Below are 17,448 nucleotides of genomic sequence, written 5' to 3'. Positions count from 1 at the left end.
CCCCTGCGCACCCCCCGCCCCAAAGGGCCCGGCAACGGGCCGCGAGCGGGGCTTGCACGGGCCGCCGCAACCCCGCCCCGGGACCCCGCAGGCCGCGTCCCCGCTGCGGCCGCCGCGCCGGGGAGGGGACGCGGCGCAGGACCCGGCCGCTGCCGGCTGCCTGGCAGGCGCCGCGCCAGGAGTGGGACGGCGTCACTGCCGCCGCCGCCGCCGCCGGGGGAGGTGGGGGGGCGGGGGGGGAACGAGCGAACCGCGCACCCGCCCGGCAGCGGGCCCGGGGTGCGCCTGCCCGCGCCCCGGGGGCGGGGCCGGGGCCGCCCCCCCCTCCCTCTCCCCGCAGCGCATTCGCCGCGGGGGCCCCCTCGCCGGTGACGTCACCGCTGTCTAAAAAAGCGCCCCGGCAGGCAGGACAGCGGGCAGGGCAGCGGGCAGCAGCAGCAGGACGCGCCCCGCCGCTGCCGCCGACATGGTGTCCCCCGTCACTGTGGTGAGTGCGGGCCGCGCGGCGGGCGGGGGGAGCGGGACCCGCGCCCCGTGTGGCGGCCGCCCGGCAGGGACGCCCTCCCCGGGCGGTATTCCCCCCCACCGCCCCCTGCGGTGCCCCCTACCCGGTCCCCGAGGCGCTGCCCCCGAGGGCGCTGGGTGCTCCGCTCCGCTCCGCTCCCGCCGCCGCTCCCCCCGCGCGAGGCAGCGACCGTTGGCGGAGACACCCCCCCCTTCCCCTCCCCGCGTGCTCCCCCCGGCCCTCGCCGCGCGCCGGTGCCTCCCGCCGGCAGCTGTTGCTCCAGCGGTGCGCCTTCAAGGGGGGGGGGTGTCTCTCCGTCTCTTCCTCCTCTTGTCACGTCTGCTTTCTAGCAAGTCGGTGATGCGGCTGCTTTACACGGCTTGCAGCTGCTCCGAGCCCCTCCGCTCCGGCCGCCCTGGGCTGGCGCTGCAGCAGCGCCCGCGAGCATCCTCCGGCCCCCGGGAGCATCCTCCGGCCCCCGCGGGCACCGACCGTCCCGAGGTGGCTTTGCCGCCCCGGGGATGGCTGGGGCTGAGGGTCGTGTCGGCCACCGCGCTGGGCAGAGCTCCCACCGAGACCTCGTTGTCCCCTGACAAGCCAACCTGGCACTTCCACCGCCGAACGACGGGAGTCGGGGATGGTGTCACCTGCCTGTCTCCGGGGGGAGCCACAATGCTTAATTAATGGAACCAGAAATCGGGTGGCAGCTCGCCGCTGTCCTGTCGGTAGGTGATGTGTGCAGCAGCACAGCTGGACTGATGGAGCAAAGCCGGTGACTGAAGCAGCCGTGGCTCGTGCCAGCAAGACCAGGTCCTGGCCCTGTGAGTGAAGGGAGAGGGTGTTTCAGTGCTGAAAGGAGACAAAATGCTTTCAGCCAGAACAGCAGAGAAGCTGCGCTCTTAGACATGCTGCTTTGCGTGTTCCTCCTTCTAGAAAGCGAGGGATTTGTCTGAATACACCAGCAGACTAATGCGTGCTGTAGGAACAGCTAACTGTTGGTGGGAAAGTTGCCCGGTGCTTCACTGCAGCACTGAACACCTATTGCTGGTATCCTGGTTCTCTGTGAATCCATTATCATCTTGTTTTGAAATATTTTGGTAAACAGCCAGTGCGTTGTGTTCTCTCTCACAGGTAGAAATCCTGTCCTTTGCCCATTAATTCACAAAGCCAGGGTTCAAAACTTTTAAATTGCTTTGCCAATTCTGCGCAGCAGCTCGCATTGTCTGATATTTCAGATGAATTTTCCCCCTGTTATTAACATGTACCTGGTAAGTTCATCAGCAGCCTGGGGGTGACTTTTATCTTTAGAGACAGAGGGAAGTAGCTTGTAAATTATACCATTGTAGTGCCAGACTTTTTTTTTTTTCCTTGTGCTTTTCAAAAATAACTGAAGAGGTTTGGTATCTTTGTGCTTCTCTGCCATAAGCTAAATTCATCCTTAAGTAACACTTTTAGTTACAGTGAATTGTGTACGTGTACCTTGGAAGTAAAATCTTATGCTGGGACAATACTGGAATGGCTCAAAAACTGGCAGAATTTGTTTCATAATTCACAGGAGGCAGTACTTGGCTGTTAAACCTAGTGAATCAGGGTGGTCTTGAAGAGTATATTTCATCCAGTCTTTGAGAGGAGACAAATGACTGAAGTATGAGGATGTGTTGGGAAGGGTGTACATAGTTCAGACCGGAAGGCATTACCTACACCAGAAATTATACTTTAGGAAGGTAACTTGGGAAGGAAAATTAAAAAAAAAACCCCTGCTTTCTTCACTTGCCCTTTTGACATGTAACAAAGCATGTTTCTGCTCTGGCTTCATCCCTGAGGTACAGACTCTTTGCTTCACCAAAGGCAACTGACGCAGGTCTGAAGCTGCGGAGAGCTGGAGGGACAATGAGACCGGGAGCTGCGACCAGAGCTGCAGCTGTTTACCGTGGCTGTAGAGGTGGGAGGGGAGGGCGTCTGATCCTCCAAAGAGCTCATAAAAAGAGCTGCAAGGCTTCAGTCTGTTACGGGGCAGTTCTTTGCACATCACCTTCAGTGGGTTTCCACATTGCTCTTCCTCCGAAGGAGCGCGCTGTGCTGCTCCGGCGTCGGCTGTGCTGCGGTCCGCGAAGGGCAGGCTGAAAGGGTGCTGTGCAGCAGCGTGCGGTGCCCGGGAGCATGGTGCGGCCCTTGCACAGCTGCCAGCTGGAGCTGCACAGGGGGTGAGAAGCAGGATGGCCGTACAGCCGGTGGGCTCCCTCTGGCAAGTCGCTTGCTGAAGGGAACAGCAGTGGGCAATCGGTCTGGCCACAGCTAGGTGCTACCCTTGGGGGCCAGGCCTTATCTCTGTACCGCACTGCCTTTTGCTGTGTAGATAGAGCAGGTGTTTGGAGCCAGCATGGCTATCTCTGCTATGACACACGATGGGGATGCTCTCTGTGGGGGCAGTACCTGAGGCATAATCAAATTAGCCAGAGGAATTGATTTGTCTACAGTGTTCTGTCCTCTCCCAGTACACTGCAGCAACAGCCTCAATGGGGAGGACACTAGAAAAGCACAGCTGAGAGTGACATGATTTTGCTTCCCGTTTTCAAAGCGATGGCCTTTGTACATAACTGCAGCAGATGGCCCCGACTACTTACGCACAACCTAGTCTCCTGCGTCTCCCCCTCTTTCCTTCTTTAGGACACTCTTGTAAGGAGAGTGAGAAACCCTGAGCTCCAGGTCTGCTGTACAACTGATAGCTGGAAGAAACCATGCAAGGAGGCACGGACCATGGAGAGGACCCTAGGGAGAGATCTCGGCTAGGACTGCTTGTTCGCGCTGGCTGCCAGGTGTGCATCATGGCCCGGGGGGGTTGGCAAGTCCGCCCCATGCGTAAGGAGAGACCACGTAAGGAGAGACTGCGGCGTTGTGCAGAGCTAGCCAAGCTGTTGTCTCTAGTGCTGCACAATTCAGATGTGGTGAGGGGGGAGCATGCCCACAAATAAATGAGTCTGGGGCCAAAATACCTTTTAACATATTGTGCCGGGTCCTCAGCTGCGATAAAGCTCTGGGGTCCTGCTGATGCCAGACTCTAGACTTGCGTGGCACTGGGCTGTGGCAGAGAAGATGTATTTGTCTGCCAGTCCTGTTCCAGCTGGTGAGCAATGCTCACTCTGGTTGGAAGTCACCTTGGAGGGAAGCTTTCACTGCTTACTCTGCTAGGCAAGCAGGAGAATCCTTCTTAAAAATTACTATTCTCAGTACTGCTCTGATTAAGAGCTGTCTTTTCTGCATAAAGCCGTGTGGGCTGAGAGCCTGCGGTTAGAGAGCAGTATTAATAAATGGCGCATTTGCTTCATGGATATGTGAGGTTTAATTCCCTTCTTGTTCAGTCATCACTGGTCCCATCTGAATAAAAGTCCTTTCAGAGACTGCCTCATTAGTGATATTTGTCCTGTTTGGTTTGTTTTTTTTTTTTTTCCACTATTGGTTAAGCGGTTTGTAGTGTGAGCTTGTGGGACGTAGCCCTTGCTCTAAGGACCTTTCTGCCCAGCAGGCACCATGATTGCAGGGGCCGCAAGCGAGCAGGAGATGAGCCTGGAGACGTGCAGTCATTCTGGCACTTATATAATGCTCCTTGCTCAAAGAGACCCTATTTTTCCCCTAAAGTTAGGGCTAAACTTAGTGTAGGGCTTCAGACAACCTGAAGGAAAACAGGGCATGGGAAATATAAAGACATTAATTGGCTGAGAATAGGTCTCTTTTGGGGGGCAGTTGTAGATGATATCGATGTGTCTTTCTGAGCAAGATGAACTGCGGGCTTTCATCCCTACAACATCCTATCTTTTACCTGACTTTTACTTGGCCTAGCCCAGTCCGATGTGTGGGAGGGAGGTGAAACTCCCTGTTTGGGACAGATTTTTGCCCAGAAGCTGCATCTTAATAATCCCCATCCCTTCCCTTTTGCCCTCTGATGTATTTGGATCTTTAAACAGAGGTAGCTGGGCTGGGGAAGAATATGTTGGTTTGGCTGCATCAAGCAAGTCGAGCCCCATACCCCTTCAGTGGGAAGCAGCCAGCAACCCTCCTGGGAACAGCCCTTGTCGAACCCCTGCGTAGATGCAGGGTGTTGCTGTGGGGGAGTGTGAAGGTCACTTACAAAAACTGGGCAAAAAACCTGAAAGGTATGATACGGAAGGGTAATTCACCAGCAACAAATATGGAATAGGGCTGGAGAACTGGGTGGGTATCATTTGAGTTTCTGAAGAGGGGTCCAACCACACTGATACAGATGAATATAGAAACCTGATGTAAATCACGTTGCTTAGAGACTTTGCGCTATGGGCAATTGTAGCAGTAGTAGGTCTAAGCATAGTTTTAAAGGTTTATTATTAGAAAGTGTGTTTCATAATCCTCAAACTGCTGTTGAAAACAAGCAAGCCAGATCACACCTCAAACTATTTCAGCCTTTGCTTCTTAAACAGAGGGGTATTATTTCTGCATTAATGAATAAAATGTTAGCAACCATTTAAGTCAGAAGTAACTCTTACAGTAGAGAGGTTAATTTTACTTGTTCTCTTTGTTTATATGCAACATTGTTGCTTTCATTGTAATTTTCCCCATTACTTAAATACATCATAAATTGGGATTTTATTATGCAGGAGGCTTGTAAACATGCACATTTATATACCACATGGACAATTATGGAAATATGGCACTTGTATAAAAATCAAACCAATTTAAATGAATTATAGAAAAGATTTCTAAACATCTGAACTCAAATGAAATAAGGGAGAGAATCATCACCTTAGGTAAGTTTAGCAGGGTCTTAGTAACATTTATGTCAGCCACAACTTTTGGGAGAAGCCTAAAAGCTTTGGTCCTACTGAGCAAAAAGCTGTGCTCATTTATGCCAGCTAGAGCCCAGGCATAGTGTTACACGCCACGATTTATTATTTTCAGACTGAACTTGCACATTCTTGCTATGACATTGACATTCTTTGCTGTAACTGTTGCTATGAGAGGGTGGGCTTAGATATCGGTAGCTGAAATTGGAGGCTAGAAAGCACGGGCTTCTCTTGTGCTCTTCCCAGTTCCAGTGTGGTTGCATTAAACAGTTAGTGCCAATTGCTGCTGCAGGCAGTGCTGTAGATTAAAGGCTTCATTAACTCAAGTATATCACTCAAGTCACAGGCGTCTGTTGTCCAAAGCATGCTTTGTGCAATGAGATTATGGGTCCAGTTCAGAGAAGCCTGTGCTTGCACATAATTCCTCTGAATGGACAGAGATGCATTTCTTCTGTTCTCTTTTCCTGTTCAAGTATCTATATCCAAAGTACACTGACTGCAACAGAAGAGCCAAAGTTATCTTTCTCTGTGGGTAACTGCATAATACTGAGGAAATAATAACTCCAGTGAAATTAGACTCTTAGAAAATGATGGCATCTGGAACCTGTCTTCTGCTAGCATGTGGAAACTCTTGAACAGCAAAAGGATTATTAGTTATGTAACTCTCTTCCCTCCCGGAGGCCTAAGTGGTTATTATATTAGCACTTTTAATTTTTCTACTGCCCTTCATATCACACAACGCCCAATAGATCTGTCATTACAATAGAGATGTAGGTTTTGCTTACAGCAGCATGCCCAAAATGAAGGTGATGATTATTGCTTCTTATAGCCCGCTTGTACCCTTCCTATATTCATTTCTTATACTGCAATAATCTAAATAGCATTTAAGCTAATGACAGGTTTCTGTATGACAAGTGTGTCGGTCTAGAGCATCCCTCCATCTAGTGCTGAACATGGACAAGTATCCAGGTGACATAAAGCAGAAAACTCTGTCTAGGAGATCACACACCACCAGAGCTGAAAGGCGGTAGGTGGGCTGGGCAAGAGCTTTCCTGGAAGATTTCAAGTGTGCTGGGGGGGAAGGATTTCAGATACCCGCAGAGAGCCCCGGGGTTCACACTGCAGCCCCTGACCCAGAATTGCACAGGGCGCAGCTTCTTTCTGGATAAGTGCAACTTGTGTCTCTTCTTGTGTTAATTTAATGTTGCAGGCTGACTTTTGTGTTGCAAATCTGCCTGTTAATGAGGATGGTGGCTGTTTTGATTCACCTTGCTGTGAGCTTATGGAAATGCCTTGTTTCTACCAGCAGGCTACACTTTCTCCCCAAAACTAATTCCTGTAGAGTACTGCAAAACTTGTACTTTCCAAGAGTGAGGGGAGATGAGACAGGCCATGTTACTGAATTGGCCTTGGGACTTCTGTCAGGTTTGAATGGTGAAGTTTCATTTTTTGCCTCTCACCAGACACCAGATTTGGAGACAGATATGGCGTCAGTTGGCATCAGGCATTAAATTTCTGATTATGTATCAAAGTGAGTGGGTTTCTGGTAGTTGCAAGTAGCCTCTGATTGAATTATTGCTTGAGATTGAGAGCAAGTTTGACGTTAAGCCAGCTGCATGTTTTTCAGCACATACTAGACACACCGGGCAGATCCTCAGCCTTACATGAGTCATTTTGTCTCCCCTGGCTTCAGCAGAACTGGGCTTGTGCCAACTGAGACCATAGCTTGGCTGCCGCATCCCTATTTGCTTGCGTCTATTGGTTTTGCTATGGCATAAATCAGAGCCAGCCAGGGTGCTTGGATAGCAGTGCTGACTTGTGCTCCATTGCAAGCGAAACTAAGCAAGTTGCATGGCTTTTCCCTGCAACCCTGATGTAAAAGGAGTGTGATGACATTTTTATCACTTAATTGACATTTGCGAAGTTTCCACTTGGGTAACGTCCCATGTGTCTGTGGACTTGCACCCTCAATATAAAGGACATAACACTGGCAAGCAGCTACACGCTTGTTTGTGAGCGTGGTCCGTGTTTGTATATACAGCCCGATTACAGCAGGGGTTTTGCAAGTGAAACCCTTGATATATTTGCGTGAATCCTGGGAGCGCATGGGTTAGTGTTTGCGCAGGTTAGTGTTTGCACCTGCCCGCTCCACATCTGTTGAGATTGACTGGGAAAGTCTAATTTATCTTCATGTCATTTGTGTCTGATACTGACTTGCCCAGGTCACAACATCTTGGCACAAGAATAGATATTGGAAGTAAAATCTGTGACTCCACTGTCATAATTTGACCTTACATCCCCCTGTCTCTTAAATCATATTGGTCCCATGATAACATGAGGAGAGCTGCTGCTTTTTTATAAGGTACCAGAGTGGTACCTCTCTAAATACACATCTTCATTGAGGTACGTTCCTATTTTCCGTTCTAATTTTTCTTAACATCACTGTGTCACAAGCTTTCAGCCTGCAGGACATGATACACAGGTAGAGCTTTTCATTCAGATTTCCGTTAGGCACAAGACAAGCTGAGCTGTCCCTCCTGGGTTTCCCAGCACAGCCCTGCTTGCTTTTACCAGATTTTGCTGATCTTATTGCAGCCCCTTGCAAGGATTCGTACAGCAAAAGTCTCTCGCGTAGAGCTGCTGGCTTTCCCAGCCACTGCCAGCCACCCTCCCCTCCTCTCTGAGTTCTGCCTTCCCGTTGCTTTTGCAAAGACCTCACCTGCCAGGTGTGCACAAATCTGTTGTGTGAGCCAGAAAGGTGAGCTGTAAAAGTGCCTTTTGGGTGCCAGAGGTGGTTTCACCCTTGGCACATCTTTGGGAATGGCTGGTACAGCCTGTCATGTGCCACCTGCCTTTTCTGCTACACTAACAGCCCTTAAGCTGTTACTGTAAAGGGCTGTTACCATAAAGGGCTGTGACAGCACCAATGCCTGCAACGCCCTTCATTTAGACCTGCATCATTCCCCATAGATTGTAGGTAAAATGGGGTTATCTCTGCTGAAGAAGTTGCTTCTGGATGGAAGGGCCTCCCTTCCCTCCCACATACCGATCCCTACCGGCAAAGCAGCATGTGGCAGGGTAGAGCTTTGCTAAGTGCCCTGTTTCCTCTGAGCGCCCATTCTTCCATGCATCCCCCCTGCTGCAGCCAAAAAACGGGGTGGCTGGGGCCCTCCAACAAGTACATAAATGTCGCGGTGGGTTGTGGGGTGCAAATAACACTGGAGATGCGAAAGCGAAGGCAAAAGGTGGATTTCAGCCCTGAGGACAAAACACTCTGCGTGCAGACCCCTCACTGCTATTACCTGGAGGCTCAGCCCTTGGTGCTGACAAGGAAAGAACTGACAGTTCTCCCTGGGGCGTTTTATTTTGGGTCTGCACCCATCTCGGAGAGCTGGAGAGAGGCCCCAGTCTTGCCACACAGCTTGTGGGGCAGATGTCAGTGTGTGGCACTTGTCTGCAGCAAAGGGCCTTGCAAGGGGTGCCGCTTTCTGCCATGGCCCTGTGCCCCAGGGCCAGCGCATTGGGCTTACCCAGCCCCTCCAAGGTAATGCTTAGAGCAACATAAAACCTAACACTACTTTTTCCTGGGTAACAGAAATCTGCATTCTCTTTCACCGAAGAGTGTGATATAAATAATGACAAGTCTCTTAAGAACACGTGCTTGTAGCCTGGAAACCATCCCCAGGATGAGTTGCGGAGATTTTTCCATAAGCAGTAGAAATTTTTTATCTGGATTTTAGTGTGACAAGCCAAATAACTGCCCCGTCGCATCCTGAGAGGAATTGCCTGGGACAGCCACCGACTGCAAATTTCAGGGTGCTGGCTGGCTGGCTCCTGAAGTTTCCTGTGGCTTCACAGCATCCTCTGGGACGGGACGCAGCCCCACCTGACGTGGCTCACCGAGGAAGGTGTGTGCCCTTGTGTTGGCAGCACTGCAGCTCTGATGAGCAAAATGAAAAGACAGACCCATTGTGGTTCAGGTTTTTAAACAGCCGCAAGGGGTTCTTTTGTGAGTGTTACAGCAGAGGAAATGTTCGGAGAGGCTTGCTTTCTGCTACACGAAAAGGAAGATCTGGAATCCCAGGAGGGAAAAGCAATCTTTGCTCTGAAATAAGATGCTGGCAGGCAAATGCTATTTTTTTGCTTTCATTTCTGAGAGCCAACAGACTACCCTGAAAGCGTTCATCTGTGACAGCTCCTTCGGCCCTGCAGAGACATTTGAATTCTTGACTGGTTTAACGTTGTTGGTCATTGGCAATGGTACATTGCCAGCCGCACTCGGAAGGCAATCTCCAAAACTGCTGACAGCTATAGGATCGCTACAGGTATAGCGTCAATCATTACTACCGCAGGTTAAAAAAGGGTTTTTGAAATAGCCCTGCTTGTGGTCTTGTGCCAGTCCGGTAGACAGGACAGATGATGCTTGGTAATGGAAAAAACCAAACCCAACCCAAACAAAACAAGCCCTAGCAAAACAATCTATATCCAAGCAGAGTCTTCAGTTCAGGGTGAAATGTGTTTCTCTGTCATTTGATTTTTATGAGTTAACATCTGCTAAAGAAAGGCTTTGCCATCTTGAAGGCTTCTCTGAGGTCCTAGAAAGCCAAGGGCAGATACCCAAGTGACTTTCTAAAGTATTGGCTGCTGTAGCAGTATCTCACTTTGCCTGGTATCAGGGCTTCTTGCTGATAACAATAGGTCCTGCATCGTGGAGGCAGGTCCCGGACATGCTGTTGCACAGCTTGTTGACCACAGTTAGCTGAGCAAACCCAATTTCTTCTATTCAGTACAGGAGATAACTTTATGGATGCTGTAACTTCCTTAATTGCTGGAGGGAACACCATGGTCCAGTGTCTCAAGATAGCTTTGGGCAATGTCGCGGTTAAAAAGACAAGGAGCAGGAGTGGGCTTCTGATGCAACACGTGGCACAGGCAGTGCCCTGATGCGGCGTGGTGGGGATTATTTCCATGGCTCCAGAACTACCTGCTTCTACTTTAGGCTCACATTTCTAAGGCCTCCTGCAGGACTCTGTTGAAGGCAAGAGTCCAGTTTCCTATTTGTGGCTTCCCCCCACACACTATTTTATGTCCCAGGTGTTTGCAGATGCATTTTTTTAACTCATGGGTATAGCAACAGAGAGCTGCAATGTCCGAGAGCTCCCAGGTCACATTGGCTGCTGAGCCAAACTGGCCTTGTCAGCAGCTCTGTGAGCACGGTCAGTGTGACTCTCAGCACCTGGTGGTTTTTAATTTCTTCATGAAAAACCTGAAGACAAGACAGGACTGCCATTGTATTCGTATTGCAGCTTTGGTAACACGGGCTTTGCTGTTTCTACGTGAGTGGCAGTTTGGCTACTCCTGCTTAACTTAACTTGGGAAGGGGCAGAAGGGAAGGCTGCCTGCCACCTTTGTCTGTTACTGCTTGTCTCCCTCTCTGACTACTGCACAAGGATTCGTGGTTGTAGCGATTTTGCTGTCCTCTGGAGAAGGGCACGAAGCTTGTCTAATGCCTGTCTCTTTTACCTTCTCGAGCCATTTATTTAAATATTCTTCATACGTTGTGTGTTCAGTGCAGTTTTCTCCTAAAACCTATCCCAGAAAATCCCCTTCAGAAATTTACTCCCATACAACAGACGATAGGGGGTTTTGGTGCTAGGTCGCAGCACGGCTAACGTAAAGCATTGGGTAGCACAAACTTCTCTTGAGCAGTGTCTATGGCTAGAGACGGACAGCAGCCTGTGGTGGAGAAATCGCACTCGGAGAGCAGACATCAGGAAAGAGACCTTCGCAACAGCCGCGTCTGCAATCTCGCATCGCTGGCGCTCCTATGACACGATGAGCCTTGTTCACGTGCTCCCCAGCTGGCTCGGTACAAAACGTCCCGTTCTCGACGCCTCCCCGCCGCTGCTCAGCTGGGTGGCCGTGCCGTGCCCCCGCCGTGCCCGGGCGCGCTGCCGCGCTGCGGGGCTCGAGTGGTGCCGGTTTCCCCGGGGAGAGGCTGGTGCCGCAGGCAAACGTCGCCCTGCTGCCAGGCGGCGCGTGGCCTGCTGCCAGGTGGCTGCGGGGAATCTGCCACTCCAAATTTCTTTGCTTCTTTCTGCATCTGCGGGGGAAGATGCTCATCTGGAAGATTTTAACCTCGAGGCTGATAGGTTTTCACCCCCGCCCCCCCCGTTTAATCTGGAGATTAAGTTGAATGTTGATGTGACTGCAAGTCAGGCAGGATTTTGGCTTGGAAATGAATCTTTTGGTGCAGTTCTCGTTTCCGAGTGCAGCTGTGTGTGGAGCAGCCCGGCCCTGCTCAGGGGCCCTTGTTAGATGCCAGTTTGATTAATCCTCACCCACTGCCTGCTCCCTGTGCCTCCACCAAAGGGCGATTTTTCTGATGCCAAGAACTTGTGCAGCAATATATCTGAGTTCACCACCCAAGGATTGTGAGGGCCCGTGCCAAATTTTTAATTGTATTTTTCTGGCAAATAGCCATAGCTTGGTCTTAAAAAGAAGCCAGGTATTTGTAGCTCTCAACTCTGTGTCAGTCTGTCACGGAGCAAAGCTGGGAAGTGTGACTGGAGCTTACTTTGCTTAACTGGGGGGAGGAAGAGAGTACCCAGGCTGCTGGGGTAGAGAGAGGGATGAGAGAAGCCAAAACCTAGCCCTATTTTGGAGGAGGAGCTGAATAGCTGCCTTGGACCCACTGCTCCAGCCACAGCTGGCTGAGCTGGGAGGATGGTCCTCTTGCAGGTGGGAAGCATTCAGGCTGAGCCCTGTTATTCTGGCTTGTGCTGAACAATGGAGGCTCTCCTGTCGGACAAAACAATGATTTTTTGGCCACTTGTGAACAGGTCTGGCTGGACAGCCAAACATGAGACGAGTTTCACTGCATTACCCTTGTCAGAGAAATGGAGGCCCTGAGTTGTGCTGGGGAGTGCCAGTAGCTGCAATAAAGCACCGCAAGGCCTGGCAAAACTCATTGCATGGCAGAAGCATGAGGGAGACAGAGGGTTATCAGCACACACATTCTCCCAAAGGCAAATCATGTACCATCTTCTGGGTGATTTATTAGCTATTTTACAAGTCCATTTTAGATGGACCCTCTACGATCTTGTCTCCACTTGAGGGGAAGAGGGTTTATCTATCACTCTGAATTTCCTGCAGCATATGGAGCCTGTTCAGGAGCCATCTGCCTTGGATGCCTGGCCCATGGCGCCTCCAACACAAACATAAACCCTCTTATCAATTGCACAGATATGTTTCACCAACACAGAACTTCAGGCAGGTTGATTGGCTGGTTCAATAACTTCACCACCATCCATAAACAAGCACTTTTTTCAGAATTTTATTCAGGAAGAAGTTGGAACAAGTACGAGCTAGTGCCTTCCTTCACAAGAGGCAAATGGTTCTTCCCCAGGAGCATGTTTGCTCCTGCAGGAGAGCAGGGTTGGAGGTGAAGTGCTTTGCTCACTACAGTGTACTGGTTAGGGCTGTCCCAGCCTGCCCTAATATTTCAGCAACCCTGTGGAGTGAAAAGTGTTGGCTGGCTGGCCCCTTTACATCTCATCCGTCTCCTCTTCTCTCACCTCTGCAAGCCACCTAGGAGGGATGCAGAGCTGAGCATCCAGAGTGGCTGCTGGGGTCTTTGCTCTATGGCCAGGCAAGGGCCCACACCAGGTCTGGTCGTTGTGAAGGCCTCTGCATCCACCTGGGATACGGAAGATGTAAATGGTGAATCTGGGTACTGAACAGCTGAATCCTCCCTATTACACACACATCTACCCCCCTGCCTAAAAATTCCCTCTTTTATATCAGTTTCAGTGTGTACACATTCAGAAGGCTTGATGTTGCACCATCTGAGCAGAGGTGGGAATGTGCAAGCAAGCCCAGGAGGATGGCGGCTTTGCAGTCAGCTCATGCGGGTTCACGGCCAGGAATTCCCAAGCACTACTGCGTTCCTCCTCGTTTTAAGCAAACGCTGATGTGTCATTGAAATCTGGGGAATATCAGCTGCCTCTGGCTAGGATCTGTCCACACGCGGGCTTTACCTTATGACCTACCCATTTTGGTTAAGCACAAAGATGAGTCTTCTGTAGGGTCAGCCTGATAGGGAATTGTGTTGGTTCCCTGTTGCTCTGTAGATGAGAGCCTCTTGCACATACATATACTTTGTCCTAATTGTGGTCCATCCCCAGGCTGAAGCAGCTTTCCTTCTGTGTCTCAGACTGCACAGAGAACTGCCAGTGCCTTGCAAAGAGCCACATATTCTGGGGAATGAGAAACACGAGCCATGGGCTTGCAGTGGCAGCATAACACATGCCAACAAAGCCACATAAATATTTATCGGCACACAACTGGGGGTAAGAGCTGTTGTCACAGCAGGGCAGAACCAAGGCAGGATCCACTATGCAGGATGCCAAAAGCCAGGAGAAACAGCTCAGCCGTGGATACACAAAATGGTACTTGTCCAGCCAAGGCTGTTGGGAGGGATGGGTGGAGGACAGCAGCCCGGCTTTTTTTGGCCTGTGTGCACAGTCATGCTCAAGTGTTGCTCAGTGGAATAGCTGGGGTATTATTTTTAACACACTTTTCCTGGAAAGCAGCATTTTACAGCTCAATGGGCATAAGCCTTATCCCCACAGCAGGTTGGCACACAGCTGGTGTCTGGAAGAGGCTGTATACTCATTTTCAGTGCAGGCTGATTTAGGGGACTTGTGGAGAGAAAAGCATTATTTGATACTCCATGTTATTTCCTGGGACCAGTGCGAGGCTTAGGATCAGTGAACTTTGTCCAACTTTAGCATTTCAAAGCAACAAGCTTCTGATGTTTTTCTATACCTCAGGTTCAAGATGTCTCCCTCCTTGTGACAGCTGGATTTTCTTCATCCCAATTGTGACGTACTTACAGACAACTGACTCCAAAATGTTAAAGAAAATCAGGGCACTGGCTTACAGTGTAGCTGTGCTTTTGTGGATGTAGCTTATTCTGGGGTAGCGGAGCTAGCTCTACATTTTTTAGTTTGGTTATGTGCCTGCAGCAGTCAGCACAGCCTGTCTGGGGTGCTGAGGAGCAGCATAGATGTTCCCCAGGTCATACCCCGTAGTGACTATTGGTTTATATGGATGTGAATCATGAGCATCTCCCAGTGCTGCATAGCAGGGAGGTGCAAGAAGAGATCATTCCACAGGGACCCCGGGCTCTCGGTGAGTCACCTGTAACTGATTTGCAGATATAGCTTAGGAGCTGTTGTGTGAAGCTTTTGGTCATCTTTGTGTGCTACGTCTTGTATGTATTTTGCACATTGGGCACTTTTTGTCCGTCGTTATTACCCAGAGTTACTTCTTTAGGTCTGCCACTTCTTCTGTAACTGTTTCTTCATTGGCTAGCCTAACCTCTCAAGATGTCCGATACCAATACCAAATCACAGCATGGTTGGAATACTTGTGTGATAGCGTCATCTGTCACCGTTGAACAACAGCAACAAGGAAATGAGCAATATTTCAAACTGGAACAGAATGAGAACAGACAAAACAAGAAGAGACAAACTGTAGACCTTTGAATCCCTAGCAGGGAGGTGGATATCCAAGCCCTGAGCCTCCAGAGAGCTGCATGTGCCAATACCACATTCTGTTTGAAGATCAGAGAATCACAGAATGGTTGAGGTTGGAAGGGGCCTCTGGAGATCATCTGGTCCAAAATCTCTTTGTGAGAGCCAGGGCACAACTTCCTCCTAGTGTGCAAAAGTCTTGGAGGGTTTAATTGGATTTGGTTGGATACAGGTAATTTAATAAATGGCGCTTTCACTGCAGTTCCACAAATACAGAGACAGTGGCTTTACAGCAATTTAAACTAATTTTTAAAGACTCTAAGTACCTTAGTAGTCATAGCAGTTGAGAAAATGCCTTAAATTATGCTCAGTTTAGAAATTAAAAAATTGGAAATACTGCCTTGTCATTGTATTCAAGATGTTTTCTGTTCTGCGTTTCAGCACAGAGTAAATTAGCAGTGGAAGAAGCGGGAAGAAAAATGCAATAGAATTTGTAACAAAATGGCAAAACACAGCTTAAAGCCATGAAAATTGCATACATTAGCAAAAAGGACCTTGTCACCCGCTTCAAGTGCTTCATTTTCCAACACCACGGCATGGCCCCATCTCACATTCCATCTCTGAGACACAGGTGCAAAGGAGATGGGTGGTTTGATGCAATTTATCCATGCAGCCAGGAAATAATGTTCCCTTCCCTGAGGTGCAGGCAAGTCCAGTCATGGATTATGTGCTTGGCTTTCCTCAAGCCACAGCCTCCGCTCGTGTTGGTACACAGTTTCCCAATACCAGCCTTGACTTGTCCTCCAGGTGGCAAGTTACCCCATCGCCTCTTCCCAAGCCTCAGCCACACGTCCAAACAGAAGGAAACGCCCCAGCCTCACCCTCTGAGTCTGGTGAGACTTCTCCCAAATATTTCCAGTGCCCCACTATCCCAGCAGGATGTGCTGCCCAGCCCTCAGCTGTGCAGGTACCTGTCTCAGCCAGCGCTGTCCCTCACGAGGCACTCATTTTGATCGGAGCCAGCACAGGGGCTCTGCTGAGCTGCAGCATTCAGTGATGGGCAAGGGCATGTTTGGAAAGAGCTCATTTGAAGTATACTTGTAGAAGAATCATGAAGGAATAAAGTGTTAATGATGAGAAGCCTGTAGCCCTTCTAGATATACGAGGTTATTCTTATACAAGGACTCCGTAAGTAAATTCCAGGGTTATGGGTCAGTAACAGAGAATGGAATCTGAGCCCTTATGCCTGAAAAATTCCTTAACTGTTATTAGGATAGAAATACTACAAACCATTATTTTAAAATAATGCTGGCTGGGCTTGGAAAATTCACATTCCAATAGTAAGAAATGGTAATTTTAAGGTTACCAAGCAAACATAATATTTCTGCACAAGTGCATATCTTACATTTAGTAAGGCAAGGTTCCCGGGGAAAATGACAAGTGTAATTAAAACCTGTCTCATCATGCACGCACACAGGGGAGGGCAAGCTGTGATTGTAATGGTAACTGCTCCTAGCAGGTGTTTTTCTTTTAATATGAGGTATTAAATAAAACTTCCTGTGTTTATTAACCCAAATACTCTCCTGTATGCTTCTAACAGTGCCTCTGTGATGTATTGCAAACAAGGCTGAACTTGACATACATCTTTCAGCATAAACTTTTGTCTTCAGAGGTACAAAACTACCTACCTTAGCTGAGACTGTTACAGAGGCCTGGAGCACTGTTGATACTGAAAATGCTTTCGCACTTTGTAGCTCTGGAGGTTGTTAGTTTTTCGTGCTGAAGATCTTGGGCTCGTTACGGTGTGGTGAGGATCCTCCACAACTGGTGGGGGAGAGGAGGAAACCCTGCCAGAAGTGCTGTCATCTGTTGCCTGCAACTGTGAGAGGATGAATGTGATCAACTACATTTTTAATACAAAAAGAGTCAGAAGGGCAGGAGGCAGAGCTGGAGCCAGGCACTGGCTTTGGATAGTCTGAGCCTGATGTGTCTCTTCAGAAGGGCAAGGTGCTGGATCTGAAGGAGGGGGAAGCTTGGCTCTACTCTTCCCCCTACAATACTTGATAGTTCCCAGGCACCCCTAGTACTGTGAGACTATGTGGGCTTTTATGACTTTTATTTCAAGTTCATTTGTTATTTGCTGCCAGAAGTCTCCCAAGGAATGTAGACAAGAAGTGGTAAATGGTGATTAATTTAGACAACCTAAGTAGAGGATTTACGACAGGATCCCCATGTAATACAAGAAAGTTAACGGCTTGCTGATGTCCTTTTGTGAGTGAATCCTGTAGCCTGGTTGTTTAATGGAGTGTTTAAAAATTGTGTTGGCAAGAGCCTATGAATAATGTATACAGGAATAATGAAATACCTTACTGCTAAGAAACTGCTGATGTGCTGGGGAAATTTCCGTCCGATGCAAGAACAATTTTGAAAGTACTGTCTTCTTGGGATGCCCTTTATTTATGGTCTTGCTGCTTCAGAGATTGCATTCCCTTTTTAGATACTGCATGTGAAGATGTCCTCCACTGCCTCCGTCTTCCAGCTTCGCCTGACTCCCTTTGCTTGTGTCTGTAAAAGCTTCTGAATTTTCATG

At 49.3% G+C, this 17,448-nt stretch overlaps 1 protein-coding gene across 2 annotated transcripts in view; it reads left to right on the top strand.

Annotated features, from left to right (window-relative positions):
• Positions 1 to 350: 350 nt before the first annotated feature.
• The window catches only part of TMEM86A (transmembrane protein 86A), a 29,855-nt gene continuing 12,757 nt past the window's right edge, over positions 351 to 17,448 (top strand). The window contains exons 1-2 of one of the 2 annotated variants that reach the window (XM_069803694.1): positions 358 to 487; positions 3,173 to 3,321. In XM_069803694.1, coding sequence (XP_069659795.1) covers positions 3,244 to 3,321 — 78 coding nt within the window. In that variant the 5' untranslated portion in view covers positions 358 to 487; positions 3,173 to 3,243. Of the gene's footprint in view, positions 488 to 3,172; positions 3,322 to 17,448 lie in introns of both variants that reach the window. The other variant, XM_069803695.1, reaches the window with a different exon arrangement.

This window comes from Haliaeetus albicilla, chromosome 16, assembly GCF_947461875.1.
Source record: "Haliaeetus albicilla chromosome 16, bHalAlb1.1, whole genome shotgun sequence".
Taxonomy (NCBI): Eukaryota; Metazoa; Chordata; class Aves; order Accipitriformes; family Accipitridae; genus Haliaeetus; species Haliaeetus albicilla.
Note: the sequence above shows the minus strand (reverse complement) of the source record. Positions and strands in the feature narration are given on the sequence as shown.